Source organism: Vombatus ursinus, unplaced genomic scaffold, assembly GCF_900497805.2.
Source record: "Vombatus ursinus unplaced genomic scaffold, bare-nosed wombat genome assembly UNPS02014793.1, whole genome shotgun sequence".
NCBI lineage: Eukaryota > Metazoa > Chordata > Mammalia > Diprotodontia > Vombatidae > Vombatus > Vombatus ursinus.
The window spans coordinates 1,851,870-1,867,635 of NW_020954571.1; the positions used below are offsets into that span (position 1 = coordinate 1,851,870).

General features: G+C 39.5%; 1 protein-coding gene across 6 annotated transcripts in view; it reads right to left on the bottom strand.

The window, feature by feature from the left end:
* The window catches only part of SEC16A (SEC16 homolog A, endoplasmic reticulum export factor), a 48,657-nt gene extending 33,007 nt beyond the window's left edge, over positions 1 to 15,650 (bottom strand). For 4 of the 6 annotated variants that reach the window (XM_027869341.1, XM_027869339.1, XM_027869342.1 and 1 more), the window contains exons 1-3: positions 15,546 to 15,650; positions 4,027 to 7,803; positions 2,200 to 2,336 (exon numbers count right to left, since the gene is read on the bottom strand). In XM_027869341.1, the coding sequence (XP_027725142.1) occupies positions 2,200 to 2,336; positions 4,027 to 7,728 (3,839 nt within the window). In that variant the 5' untranslated portion in view covers positions 7,729 to 7,803; positions 15,546 to 15,650. The remainder of the gene's footprint in view (positions 1 to 2,199; positions 2,337 to 4,026; positions 7,804 to 15,545) is intronic. The other 2 variants (XM_027869343.1, XM_027869340.1) reach the window with 2 other exon arrangements.
* Positions 15,651 to 15,766: the final 116 nt, after the last annotated feature.

Consider the following 15,766-nt stretch of genomic DNA (forward strand, 5'->3'; position numbering starts at 1 on the left):
CCTAACCTTCCTTGTCTCTCCAACCTCTAAGGAATTCAAGAAACAAGTGCTCATTTGCTTCAAATTTCAGCACCCAAGGTTAACCTATGCTTTCTACATGGTAAGGTAGAAATCCATGGAATCTAGAGTACTAATGTCTTAATATTCAAAGCTTCACAAAAAGACTTTTTTTTAAAAGGGAGAATGTAATTGTCATTGTGCTTTATAAAGAATAACTGCCTTTTAAAATATCTAACTGTGTATCTTACAATAACAGATACACAAGGTAGCCAAATAGAGGAAAGGCAAGGAGATAGTTTTTCTCTTCAGAAAAAATATTTAAAAATTCACTATGAAATACATAATTCTGTTGAAATGACTATTAATGCCATTAAAGATTAAGTTTCTCAGCATCATAGAGAACTTTTATAACCAGAAAGCAAAATATAAGTTTAAACACCTTATATAATAATATCTACATGAAGTCCAATAATGTTTCTATTCTGACACTGAACAGTCACAAGTACGGGACTTGACAATGGAAAGACAATTTAAATATAGTTGACAGTATCCATATACTCTTACTACTTTTTTCTCTCTGACCACTAACTATAGTACAAATGAAATAGGAAGAAAAATCGTTCTCCATTTCAAAAGAAACCTGCTCTCTGCAATGTAAAACTGCTTTCATAGATTTTGTAAAATCTAAGTTGAAAAAAATGTGATAAATCACGTAATCCATCCCCCTAATCTTACAGAAGAAGAAGTATCTGGCTTAAAATCTTATTCAGGTGAAAGCATAACAGAGGTAGTTGTAAACAGACACACAATAAAATGTAATAGACTAATGAGATAGATCCTCATTTCAGATTCTATGAGTCTATCCTGATCTCTTGTTATATATAGTGTTACTACCGGATGGCATGGTCCAATCAGCTATCAAAAATTAACAATGCTACTAACTGGCTGAAATCTTATGTCTAATATTCAAGTAAGTTTTCCATAGCCAATGCTACCTTAGTTCAAAAAAGCAAAAGGAGGACTGGCCAGGATGCAGGTTAAATTTATGTGTTAAATGTCGGAAAGAAAGAAAACGGCAAACAAAAAGGCAAAAACAAAAAGGAGCTACAGCAAAGGAAACAAAAGATTCCTCTTTCAAGGACATAATTTCTAAAGGAAATAATTTAAAGAGAAAGATTTTATCTTCTAGTACATATGGGAAGGGGTTTAGAACAGAATCCATGGATGCTATTTTTCCTATGTAAAGTTACAGAATATATATGTGTGTGTATACACACATATGTACAATTACATAATAGGATTTTTGTACTTTTACACTGTCTCAGAGTATGCAAATTAACATTTCATTTTAAGTTGTAACCTTTTTCATAACATATATATAACTAATGTCAACATTATTAGTCTATACAGAGCTACAAGTAATACACAGCAATATTCACTCAGAAAGAATACAACAAAGTCCATGTCCTCAAGAGGGAAATGGAATGGATTACTATAGTTACTAAAATCATTGCCATTTTGAGAAGGAAAGATGTTGGGTTTTTTCTCTATTTAATGTCCCCACCCCACCCCACCCCCCACACAAAAAGGGCTGTAGTTTTCCATACCAACTAAACTTGCTCTTGAGATTTGTTCAGGAGCCCTGGGTGACCAGCTTTGCCAAAAATAAAAGGAAGAGTATTTAAGCACTTCTTTATTTTCTTCCATCATTTTTTCTAAGACTTCTCAACCTTCTCAACTATAGGGGAAATTATTTGCTGGGTTTGTCTGCAACAGGAAGCAGCAGCAGAAGCAATTTCCTTAGTATCTCTCTGAAATGGGGGAAAAAAACCTCTTTAAAAAGAGGGACAGGGGAAGGGAAGTGATAGGAGATTATACACAGATTTCTTCACTGGTCCTGTCCAGGAGCCTGCTCTACCGCAGTTCACAACTTAGAATATGAGGTTAAATTACACTAAAATTGGCCCTACAATTTTTAGTGACTTTTAAGTGAACAGTTAAACATTGTTCTTAACACATTAAAATCAAATATGAGTTAATCCTACAATTTATTTTGAATATTTATAGCAAATTTACATTTGCTGATTTATGACATTTAGACTAGTTGCCTAATGTACATAGTAGACATTGCCCAAATCACTAAATTAGCACCATTTAAAAACAGAATATACTAAACTAGAAGAAATTATATTTCCATACCTGGAAGATGGTCGATCTGAGCAGTGACTAGCTCTGGAACTTGGACGCTCTGGCTCAGCATATCTATAGTTTTCAGCATAAGCAACACTTTTATCATAATGTCTATAACGAGGGTCATATGGGCCATAGGCATCCTCCTAGGAAAGAGGAAGTCTATAAGACTTTTTAAGTTTATAAATTATATTAAATAAATAAATTAGTATGGTTAGTTTGAATAAAAACCTTTTCCTAAAACAGTAGAAGTGAATTTGGTGTTTTGAACAATCACCATAAAAAGTGATACTAATGAAAATATCTAGCAGTAGAACTTTCTCTAATAGCACCAACAACAACTACACATGTTCACTAAATATATAAATCTCGTTCAAAGACCACCAAGAGAAAACACCAATTCTACCTGTGGCTAACTCTGGCATGGAACCATTAGGCCTCTTCCTCAGCTATAAAAGTCTAAGATTCCATGGTTCTAATTATTAGTGACTTCTATTTCACAGACATTCTTCTAGCAATTAAATGAATAATAGTATTTACCTGGATGCTCTAGAACTAAATTAAAAGTTATGAGAGCTGGTTATACATTATTCTGTTCTTATATGGCTTCCTCAAGGCAGGTCAAAGAATCTCAAAGTTCTCTATAAGTAAATCCAATAATAATAACATCTGATTAAGTGTTATAACTCATAGACTGAGGTTCTGAGGCAAGAAAGAAATGAAATGATCTGAAGTGAATCTTAAAGAAAGACCTGTATTAGAAAGTTGGGCTACAAAGAAGTTGGGCCACAAAGACTATTCAACTCAAAAATGCCAAAATCTTCTCTACCTCAAATCCTTTCTTCCTATATAATCAGCCATACATGGTTGTGGAAAGTATACCAGACCATGATCTGAGAAACCTGCATTTGTATTCCAGTCTTGACACCAACTAGCTTTGTGACTTAGAAGTTACTTCATCTGTCTTGAGCTGAGTTTCCTCATCTGTAAAAGGGAAGGTGGGGGAGGAGGAAAAGGGGCTGGTAAAGGAAAAGGTCTTGAACTATATGATCTCTAAGGTCATGGAGCTAAAGTTCTATGATTCTAGGTTTATTTTCTTCATTACGCAAATAAGCTAATTTTTGTGTCTGAACACAAAATCTTCATTACAAATTTCACTTCAGTCTCCACTGAAGGCTAGCTCTAGCACCTCCACAGAAGTAGGCCACAAGTGACCCACAAGGTTCTTGAAGGTTACACTAAGAAAGCGTAAGCTCTGGGTAGGTTTTATTGACCTAGAAAGGCCTCATGTATGCGTCCCCGGGGAACTGTCTAAGAAAAAGAGAAGTCAAGTTCAGAGAAACTTAGCACCATAGTTTTAGCCACTAGGTGAGAAATGTTTTTGACCTTGGCAAATCATCAAGACTACCTACTAAATGTAGAAGAGGCCGTAATCTGCATCCATGGAGAGAACCCACATATGATGAAATCACAGATCTCTGAGGCACTTAAGTAATATTACTAAGCGTAGAAACAGCAATACTTTCTCTTACCTGTTAGTTTTAATTAATATTAAAGAAAAGTTTATACTCATCATTTTTCTTGGCTATGATTCCACTGAGTTTAATAAAATATTTTTCCTAAAGACTTCTACCCTGATGATGTTAAAATGATTCTAAAGTTTCTTACACTGGTCTTTATAGGAAAAATTAGAGCAAAGCTTCATAAGTCTATACATCGGTTATCATCTAATTCAATACAACATATATCTTGATCGTGGATCCAAATATCAAAACAAAAACTATGAACAATAAGATAGTTACGAATACAGATTAGTTAAAAAGCAGTGACACTTACCGGGTAATAAAGGGAAGCTGTTCTAGGATCTGAAGGATAGGGTGGTGGATACTGAGGTTGGTAGGTATCATAAAGATGCCTGTAATAGTAGTAAGCCGACAGGTTCTGAGGCGGACCAAAAGCATTCTGAGGAGTCTGTGATGGTGGCCACTGCTGCTCTTGCTGACTAGCTGGTTGGCTAAAGTGGGCTGAGGTTGCTGGAATACTAGATGACTGTGAGAGCTGTTGCTGCTCCACCTTACCCTGGCTTGGGAGCTGGGGTGAATTTCCTGATGGTAACAAATCAGGTTGCTTTCCAGAGTTTGAAGAATCAGATACTGTCTTGGGCACCTGAGCAGCTGGTGACCCTTGTTGCTGAGGAGGTAAGGCCTCTGGCTGGGATTTATCAAGAGCAATCTGGTGCTGTACATCTTTTGTTACCTGTTGGTAGAAATGTTCTTTATCATGCAATTCAGGCCCAGGCTGACTTTTATGATTAGTGATGGCTTGGTGAGAAAAAGTTGGACCACTAGCATGTGATGTATTATGTGCTTGCACAGAATTGTCTGTACTGTGACTTTCCAGAGTCCGGCTCAGTGTAAAATCAAGTGCTCCAGAGGTTTCCTCCTGATAATTGGTGAGATTTGCTTTATTAGCATGGGGTATTAGGGTGCTGTTCACTGGTGGAACTAACATTACACCGGTGTTTCCAGTAGGGAGATTAGACCCCGGAGAAGCAGACAAATTAACCACTGGTTTAATGGCAAATTCAGAAGGAACACTTTCTGAATTCTGATTTTTTTGATATTCTGGAACCAAGTTAAGTGGCATCTGATGAGATGGTGGTTGAACTAGTAAATTGGGAGATTGATTAGAAACCATTTCAGAAGTGGTACCAGGACTTTGTGAAAAATTAGTATGGGAATGATTGGTAGGTAATGGTGAATTAACAGGAGATGTAGCTTGAGTCCCAGACAAGGGAATGCTTTCCCCAGGTACGCCAACACACAGAGGCTGACTACTTGGGGCAGACTTGTCCCCCACTGCAGGATCTTTGCAAGAACGATTATTTTCATTATGATTTAACTGATTAGACAAGGAAACAGAAAAATTTATGGGCTGGGTCAAATTACAGCTCTGATTAGGCTGGGCAATCAAGATTGGTTGATTTTGTAAAGATTCAGTGGGTGGTGAGGACAATAAACTTGCATAACCAGAACTTGCCTGAGACTGAAGGGCCTCCTCTTCTCCCATTTTGGGAGGGTTCTCAAGATTTTCAGAGGATACATTGCCATCCTGAGGGGTATGCATAGGAATAGAGCCTGGTTTACATGGCTGCAGACTGGATAATCCCTCATCTGGAGGCTGAATAATTTCAGAAGCCTGTGTTTTAGCAGGTACACAAAGTGCAGGAGCAGCTGGTGCGAGGAGGACATTTCCTCCAAAGTTAGGTAGTTCATTCTGTGCCCACAAAGTAGTTGCAGGGCTCTCACACTTTTTAGTGGTAACTTGAGGCCTTGAGGGTCGTTTTTCAGATGCCATGGGCACGTTTTCCAAAAGACCTCCCCCGCCATGAGGAAGCACATTAACAGTTTCATCAGTTGTTGCAAGAGGCAAAGGATGTGCATGTGGGGTAAAGAATGTTTCCATGTTGTCTGGAGGTTGTTCCAGATTACCTGGTGAAGCAGCCGGTACCGTAACAGTTGGTTTACTGTTGTTCCGCTTGGAATGGTTCTTTCTCAGTTCACCTACCACGTTTGCTCGGTCTGCCTCAACAGGTTTTACCCCAACTCCATGGGACCTTACAGGTTCAAAAGAACTATTTGCACTTGTCTGAAATATCCCTGTCGGTTTAGGAGGGCTTGGAGTTGGAGGCTGGGAGAGACTGCTATGATAATTCTTGTTTATATTATCATTTGTCTCTCCTACTAAAGGAGAAGAATCAATCTGCTTAAAGAAACTATCTGAAGTCTCTTCATTAGGCTTCCCAACTTCTTGCTGAATAAATGTGCCCACTGATTCTTGGGGTCTTGTTGAACTAGAAATACTCCTATGACTCACACTACTATAGCTGGAGGATACACTATCAGATCGGACTGGATGAGGTATTGAATCAGGTGCTTCTAGATTTGGTCCTCCTTCAGCATAACTTACAATACTGTGCTTTGAAACAGACTGCCCTGGGAGTGGCCCATATCTGAACTGATCATTTGAAGAGGAAGGATTCAAATTTGGGGGTTCACTTGGTGGAACTTCTTGATTCTGAATGCATTCTAAGTTCTCAACATTTTCATACTGTGAGCCAATGGCACCACAAGTTTTAACAGTACAAGCCTTGTCTTCATTAACATAAATGTCACAGTTTTTAGTGGTTTGTTTATCATGTTGGTTACTTGTAGATTGAGAAAAGTATTGCTGGGCCTCTATTCCCTGTTGAGCAGACTCATTAGCTGAACCTTTATGAACTGATGCCTGAAAAGGGACACTTGCTCCAACCGGCATAGGATGAGGAAGGTGATGGCCTCCATGTCCAGAATCTGGCAGAAAGCCATCAAAGTCAGACTTAACAGTAGTGTCGGCTTTTTCTGAAGAAAGATTTTCCTCATTTTCTGCCTCTTCCCCTTTGAAAAACATTGTGATAGTTCCTGAATTTGCTTCTGGGAGTACATGACTGGTTACAGCCTCAGTTCTATACTGTGGTTGGTTTTCTAAGCTATTTCCCTGAGCAATGGGATTAATTAGAGTAAGGTCTGGTAATTGCTGTTTACTCACTCCTAGATTCTGCCTAAAATCCTGACTGGGCCAACTACTATTAACTCCTGGATTTTGCCTAAACATATTTTCAGGCTGAAAGTTATTTGCTGTGTAGTTGTTACTCTGAGAAGGGACCATCTCATTCCTTTCGTTGCCAACCAAGGGTCCTGATGTAGAAACTAATGGAACATGTTGCTGATGTCCAGGAACTTGATGCATATTTGCTTGAGGAAGAAAATGAGAACTACCAGAAGCAAGAGAAACTGCATTCTGAGAAGGTGGTTCAATGTATGGTGAGTAATTCTGAACTGAAGACTGTGGACTTCCTTGAACTGGTCTCCACTGAACTGGGGTTTGCTGATGAGGTTGAGGAAAGAATGATGCTGTAGTGCCACCATTTGGATCTTGCCGACTTAGTGGCCTACAAGGCAGAGGCACACCACTCTGAAGATGTTCCCCAAAAGAATTTTCAAGTCCTGCTCCAGGATTGTAATGTGAAGGAACAGATGAAGCCTGAATTCCAGGTTCTGCAGTTGGATGAATTTCTGTACTACTATTCATAACATGTCCAGGCAGCACAGCAGGAGCCAATATATTTGTAAACGAGTCAGTATTTACTCCAGGTTGTGATACAGGCCCAGACAAAGATGTATAAGGTCCTTGCGAATTATCCCCTGCATGGGTATGAGGTACATGCATACCAGGTGGCTGAGAAAATATTGGTGGGGAAGGACCTTGCATAACAAGTGAGTTGCCTTTGGACGGATTGCCTAATGCTGTTCCTTGTGGAGTCTGTCTGCCAAATGCGAAAGGATCTGTTACAGGTTGCACTGGGCCAGCTACAGTGGTCACTGGTGCATTAGCCCGCCTGCTAAATGGGCTGTTAGACCAATACATATTACGAGGACCTCCTACCGGAGGTGGTCCACCAGTTCCAGAAGGAACGGTCTGAGGTGGTGGCTGCATCATTCACTTCTTGCCAAGTCAGTCTTGCAAAGTCAGATGCTTTTTGCCCAAAGAAGCTGAAGACAGGTTCTCCTTAAGCTAGAAATAGAAATTTTAAAGAAATACAAAAAGTTAAAATGACTAATGTATATTCAAAGAACACTTTATGAAAAAGTTCTTAAAATTGTTTTAATTCATTTATGGACTTAGAAATACAACAGTGCTAGGAACAAAACTTTTTACACTTGCTTTATTATTATCCCCATACTAGCTTCACGAAAATGACAATCTATTTGACTTGTTTAACAATAGGTTGAGGACCAACAAAACTAAAGTACATCACCATATGGAATGGGATTTTTCTATTTTTAAGAATGATTTTTAAAAGAAATAAACAGAAAACTCTCCATTACTCCAACTTTACAATCAAAAGGAAATGAGGTAAACTTAATTATGTTTTCAACTAAAAGGTCCTTTATACCATGATGTAAAGTGTCTCATTCTCTTAATAACAGCTTTTAACAGCTAGCATTTACACTTTTGCAAATCACTTTACAAATATTATTTCATGTTAACCTTATGACAACCCTAGGAGGAAGGTACTATTTTTTTTTAGGCAATAGGGGTTAAGTGACTTGCGCAGGGTCACACAGCTAGTAAGTGTCAAGTGTTTGGTCTGAGGCTGCATTTGAACTCAGGTCCTCCTGACTTCAGGGCTGGTGCTCTATCCACTTTGCCACCTAGCTGCCCCAAGAAGGTACTATTATTATCCTCATTTTACAAATAAGGAAATAGAAGAAAATTTAGATTAATTAATCTGCCCAAGGTCACACAACTACTAAATCTCTGGGGCATGATTTGAACTCAGGTATTTCTGATGGTAAGTCTAATACACTGTACCATCAGCATAAGTGGATAGCTGATGGTTCTAAATCTACCCTGTAACAAAACAAGCCTTATAATATGTATTGGTCTTAACAGCCAAAATAATTGCAGGCAACACTGCTTAAAATAAAAACCCTTGGCTAAAAAAAAGGTGAAAACTGAACACAATCTTAATGCAGCATCTAAATATCAACCTAAAGTCCCAATTTATAAATTTCCAAAATTGGCAGCATGTCAATAAACTTCCTACAGAAAACAAGAGAGGAGAAAAAAAGTCCATATAATGTGCAACACACTAAGTTCTAACTGGAAGCAATCCATAATTTAAGAAAACTGCTTACATACATAATATTAGTTGCATACTTATCTCAGCTAAGGGTCTTTATTTTTTATTTATTAATTATTAATGCTCTTGTTTTTAAAAAAAAAAACCAGTTTATCTAATCAAATAAATATAGGTACTTTAGTGAAAACCCTCTAAGGAAATATATATATGAAAACCCCCAAACATTATTATTATATAATTTTGACCTTCATAATTTGTCGTACACACTTCAGTCCACGTACTTACTCTACTTTTCCTAAATACTGATTCTGATAAATCCTTTACTCCTTTTATACAGTTCATTTCCCTCCCCCCAGTGTTTAACACTGAGTCTAGCACATAGTAGGAGCTTAATAAATGCCTACTGACTGATTTATTTCAAGGTAAACTAGAACCATATCAAAGCAAATGAGAAAATCGACAACTCGGCTTTATATTGCTTGATGGTAGCACAAACGAAGAACCTTTCTCAGATTTGTGAAATGATGGCTTAGAATTCTATCCAACTCAAACTATAGCCTCATGATTTCAATTAATGAAGATGCATTCCAAAAACAAAATGTGTTAGCAGAAATTTTTGTCAATCAGTCACCTAGCATTTACTAAGTGCCTCCTATGTGCCAGGCACTATGTTTTAAGTGCTGGGGATACAAGGAAAGACAAAACACAACCTTACTCTCAAGGAGCTTACTAGTCTAATTTGTTACTAGAAGTAAATATGACAGAGGGGACAGAGGAAATGTGTTTCGGGACAAGGATTCCCTCACCACCTCTGCCGCTTCAAAACTCTATTCCTATAGTACGGAAGCTAGGGCTTCATCCCACTATCTCTATGCCTAACTTCATTAAGAGGAGCTCTGTCCCCAGAGATTTATTAATCCAAATGAACCATCTGGTGTATCAGAAAGAGCACTAGATTGAAAGTTAAAGACCTGCATTCTATCCTTGTTTCTATCTTAGACCTTCATTTCCCTTCTCTAGGGAGAATAAGGAAGTGAACGGGGGGTGGTTGTCTGAGTCTATAAATCTAAAGATGATCCTCCCTTAAGTTCAGATTCTAAGGTAAGAACCCAAACTATTACCTTATAAAACAAATCTTATCTGAATTCCATTCTGAGGTTTTTATGTTTTCACTTAAATCTTTCCCCTATTTTTAAAAGAAATAAGGGGTCTTCCAAATTTTACAGGCTATGCTAGCTTAGAAATACTTTATAAAGTAAAAAAGAAAACTACTTACCCACAAACGTTTTCCCTCTCAACAGTTTTTTTTTTTAGCACTACGACAGGTGACAATACTCAACTTTACCCCAAACCACCCCCAATTTGAACATTCTACTCTTCTACTGAACATTCCTTCCTCTTTTAAATAGTACAACAATGCACATAAGCATTTAATTTATTACTAATAAGTATGGCACTTTATTTAGTAGGAAATTTTACATTTAATACAATTATTATGCAACTTCAACTCAACTTACCTTTACAAAGGCAAAAAGACTGTTTCAAAGAAACTAACATCTTCTCACAGATAAATTACTCATAAGCTGATCTCTTCAATTAAGCTGAATTATGTCTATGTTAAATACCCTTGCGCTCTATTTTCTGCACAAATGCCTAAACTAAGGCATTCCTTATCACCAAAACTAAGCATTTATAAAATAGGTGCTCTTAAAAATGTTTTAGGCTATGAGAAGCATTTAAATACAAGCGTCAAGGAAACTCCTAAACTCTTACTGTCTGTCTATATCCTACCTTTGTGTTTGTGTGACTACTCTCTTTAAATAACTTCGGCAGTAGGGAAGAATGCAGATATATGGAAACCACACACTAAATTCTACGTTTGGCTGGAAAGAAATCAACCCACCTAAATACGAAAGACTCAAAGATCTTTTTCTATTTCTTTGAAAGGTTTTTACATAGTCAGGGACTAACTTACAAACAACCTTATTTTTAAGGCTTTTCAGTGGAATTTAAAGAAATGCTGTTTATAACACAAAGAATTGCTGAAGTGATTCAGTCAATAATAAAAGACATAAAGCATTACTTTGCCCTCTGACTTCTTTGCAACATGACATTGTCCTCATTACCAAAGATGGAACAATAAAAAATAGTGCACAAAGTCAAGATAAAGTTGGAATGTACAAAAATAATTCTGAAATAATAACCACACACCAAATGACTGTGAGTTGATGTACTTGCTATCCAGCAACATCCCAAGATAAGAAATGTTCTTCCTAACACCCAGGGTCATACATATTTAAAAAGAAAAGTCAACTAGCAACACACATCCAATCTAACAAGCAGTTTAAAATTTTAAAGTATCATACTGCACCAAATGATCTCTAAGTTCAGACACAAAGTTTCTCCTGTAAATGTTTTTGGGAAAAGAGATAACTTAAATTCCTCTTATAATAAACTTGTTAAAAATACAGCTGAAATTTCCCCTGAAGGAATATAATGGCCACCTCTGAAAGGAAAAAAAAACAAAGCACCTGTCATATCCAAGAGTAAATGCCAAAATAAAACCATACCTAAGGAAACCCTTTCTCAAGCAGCAATGGGACAAAACATTCATCTACTGAAGCACCTCAGGGCAGAGACCAAGGAGACTAGAAATCAGAATTCTACAGTTTCTCCTAATAAAAGGTTTCAGGTTTCTTCTAAGAAGTGAATCTAAATCTTTTTTTTTAAAGCAATTTATCAAAAAACTGAATACACAGAAGATTGTCAAAAAGACTACAAGAAATCTTTAGCAAGTTTAACCACTTGTCCAAGAACCTTCAGATACTGTCAATTTAGCCTGTAGCTAAACGAACAGACCAAATTCTTTTAATTTAAACTCAGCTCTGGAGTGTTTTTATGACCGGTGGCCCACATTCAACCAGTCATGACACTACATCTGTTGATGTGAAAAAAATCTCCAGCAGCTCAAACTCCATCAGGCAGTTTGAAAAGTACAAACTATAAGGGTAAGCAAAGTCATGCTAAGATGTACTGTACTAAAATTCCTAAACCTAGTTTTATCTTCAGCAGCACATCCCTCCATTACATGGGCTGGTAATGGAGCCCCCGATATTCAAGTATTGATCCTCAATAATCATGCCAAAATAAAGATCCTAAATGACTTAAAGAAAAATCACCCATCACAGGAATGCTACTGAGTTCCAAGCTTTACACAAAGGAGGTGGGGCAGTTGTAGGGAAGCAATTCAGAATGCATGCCCCGACCCACCCCCCAACCCCTTCCCATCCCTGAAAGAATCTCCCCTTCACTGTTAATAAATTATTGCTAAATTAACTCATACCCCTCCCTCCCTCCCTATTTTTCTTCCCAAAACATTCTCCTCCCTATAATTGTAATCTGCTCCCCACCTCAGTCTGGTGAATTTTCCAACCAGCTACTTCTTCAGTACTATCCTTACCCAAAATGCCTTCCCCTAATTGTTATATCCTAAAGGAACTTTCCTTTGGATCAGCAAAACATCTCAATTCAATTCCACATTTCTTAAGCCCAGAAAGGCACTAAGACAGCAGGCTTCAAAAAAGAACCCTGCGGGGCAGCTAGGTGGTGCGTAGATAGAATACCGGCCCTGGAGTCAGGAGGACCCGAGTTCAAATCTGGCCTCGGACACATAACACTCACTCACCGTGTGACTCTGGGCAAATCACTTAACCCCAACTGCCTCGGTTTAAAAAAAAAAAAAAAAAAAAGCCCTGAACTGGGATTTAGGAGACCTGAGTTCTAGTCTAGGTCTGCTTCTAGCTATGTGACTGTAATTCAATTCAAATTCAGTTCAAATTTGACAGCCAAACATGGCTGTCAAACTCTGAAAATAAATGACCAAAGAGTCACAGGAGTTATGCAACTGCTGTTAACTCTGAGAAATACCAAAGAGCACACAGAGGTAATACCCCAATTGTTAATTCTGAAAAATAAATTAAGTCATTTCAGTTCAAATTCCTTGACCTGGCATTCAAGGTTCTCCATAATTGGGCACCACCTTACTCTTCAGCCCTTATCTCATGTAGTGTGAGCACACGGCCCTCTAACCAAATAAATAGAATCTCTACTAAAATACAGACTTCTCAAGCTTCTATGCAGTTGTTTTATTCCATATACCTAGAATGTGCTCCCTGCCTCTCAACCTCTTAAATTTTTATTCATCCTTTAAAGCTTTCCCTGGTGTCCTAATCAATTACCTCTCTATTTAGTCCTTATTCAGCACTGTTTTGTACCTGTTCATTGTTTATTACCTTATCTGTGCTTGGACTATACTACTACACTATAAATACTATAAATATTATAAGGGCAGGATCCAGGCCTGAACTGTGTATCTTACCTAGGCAACTAGTAGAGTGCTATGTACACAATAGGCTCATCATAGGATTTAGAGTTGTAAGAGATTTTAGGGTCATTAAATGTAATCCCCTCATTTTGGAGAAGAGGAAACCATAAGCCCGGAGTTCCCAAGGGCACATAGTAACAAGTAGCAGGGCCAGTATATCAGCCCAGGTCTTTTTGACTCTAAATCCCCAAAACTCCTTCTCTGGGCTTCAGCTTCCTTATCTTAAAAAAAGAGAATAACATTTGTAGCGCTTCTGGTGGACTTTTTTTGATGAGGCTTGGTTCTCACTCTAAGAAAAGATGAGGGAGGAAAGGGGAGGATAAACCATAATAAAAACTAATAGTAATTAGAAACACTGGAGATAAACCTAGTATAGGAAAATTAAATTAGTGCTGGACTTTTGGAGACCTGAGTCCTGCTTCTGACGCTCACTTACTGTGTGTACATTCTCTCCAATCACACAGTCACCACCCTAGTTACAGGCCTCCATCATCTCTCACCTGACTACTGCAATAGGCTTCTAATTGGCCTCCCTGTTCCAATCCAGCCTCTACTCAGCTGCCAAAAGTGATTTTCCTAAAGCAAATGCACGACCATGTCATACATACCCTCTACTCAATCATTTCCAGTGGCTCCCTCTTACCTTTGAATCAAATTTAAAGTCCTTGGTTGGGCAATCATAGCACTTTACAACCTGGTTCCTTCCTACCTGTCCAGTCTTCTTAAATTTTTCTCCTCTCCTTTCTATGGTCCATCTGCACTGGCCTATTTACATTTCCTTGAACAGGACTCCCTATCTCCTGACTTTGTTCTGGCTGTTTCCCATGTCTTTGCTTCAGCTTCTTAGCTTTCCTGGTTTCCTTCAAGGTTCAGTTTAAACCCCACCTTCTGCAGGAGGCCTTTCGTGGTCCCCCACAGTGCTAAGTACTTTCCTCTGAGATAACATTCCATTTACTCTATTTCTATCTTGTATGTACATAATTATTTGCATGTCATTTCCCTCATTAAAATGTGAGTTCCTTGAGGGAAGGGGCCTTTTTTGTCTTTATTTGTACCCTCAGTGCTTTAGCAGTGTTGGACACAAAGTAAGTGCTTAATTCTTGTTAACCAATGCTGACTGACCATTAGCAAATCTCTTCACCATTGTTTCCTTCTCTTTAAAATGAAGAAACTACAATTTGTACTACCTACTTTAAAGGGTTGTGAAAAAAGCACTTTGTTGTGTTATTAACACTGAGAACTGTGACAACTGTACAGGGAATGAAGATACAAAAAGCATGACTCACTGAAAGAGTAATATTTCGAGAAGAGTAGCATGGGAGTCAAAAGATCTGCATTCTAAACACAGTTCTGTCAGGAATTCTTTGTGACTGTGGGTAAGTCACTTGCTCTCTCAAAGCCTCAGTTCCTCCCTGTCGCAGTAAAATACGAGTTGGTCTGGACGATCTTTGTAGTATTGCAGAATTTGGGAGTTGGAAGGGACCTTACAGATCCCGTATTCCAACCTCCCTCATTTCACAAAAATGGAAACTGAGGCCCCGAGAAAGTACCTTACAAATAGTGTGCACCTATAAATGTTTAATTGAACAAGAACCGACTCAGGGAATACACAGGTGGCAAAAGAACCATGATTCCCACAAAGGTCCTTCTGACTCCAGGATCCAAGGGTCTTTCAACTGCATGAAGCTGCTTCTCCGAAGAAGCGACTCCTCCAGGGTCCCAGAGCTACTGGGTGCTGAGAAAGGGCTGGAATCCAAGCATCCCGGCTGCCCGGCACCCACCGCGCCCCCCTGCCTCCACCGTTGCAAGGACGCTGTTTTCGGGGCTCACGGGGTCGGGGGAAGAAGGAAAGGGGCCCCGAGGGTAGGCAGGGGGAGGGCTTCCCAAGTGTCTCCCGGTTCTAAGGTTAGAATCCTGGAATGTCAATGCTGGAATGCCCCCTAGGAATCATAGGATGTCGAGCTGGAAGGACTCTTGAAGATCATCCAGTTCCAACTCTCTCATTTTACAGACAGAGAAACTGAGGCTCGAAGAGCAGACGAAATTTGCAGAGAGTCCCAGGGCGGATTAACATTCAAGCCACTTAGCTAGAATCAGACCCCTGACCCCAAACCCACTTGAAGGTCCCCTCCGCTCGGCTCTTCCCAAGTCCGGGAAGGCTCCCCACAGGCGGCGGCGCCGGCAGGCTCTGAAGGAAGCGGAGATGCCCGGTGCTCGCGGCGCGTCCCTCCTCCGGGCCGGGGCTGCCCTGTCCCCTCCGGCCCCCATCCTCCACCCGCTGCTTACCTGACAGAGTCCCGGTCAGGCCGGGCTCCCCCGTCCCACAAGCCTTTCGCGGGGAGGCCGCTGCGGCCACACCGCCGTTCCCCGAGCGTTCGCCCGCCCGCTCCTCTCAGCAGCCGCGGGGGAAGGCAGTGGTATTGGCGGTGGCGGTGGTGGCGACAGCGGCTCCGGCTCCCCCCAGCGCAGAGCCCACAGCAGCCGCAGCCATCTTGGCACATCCGGCT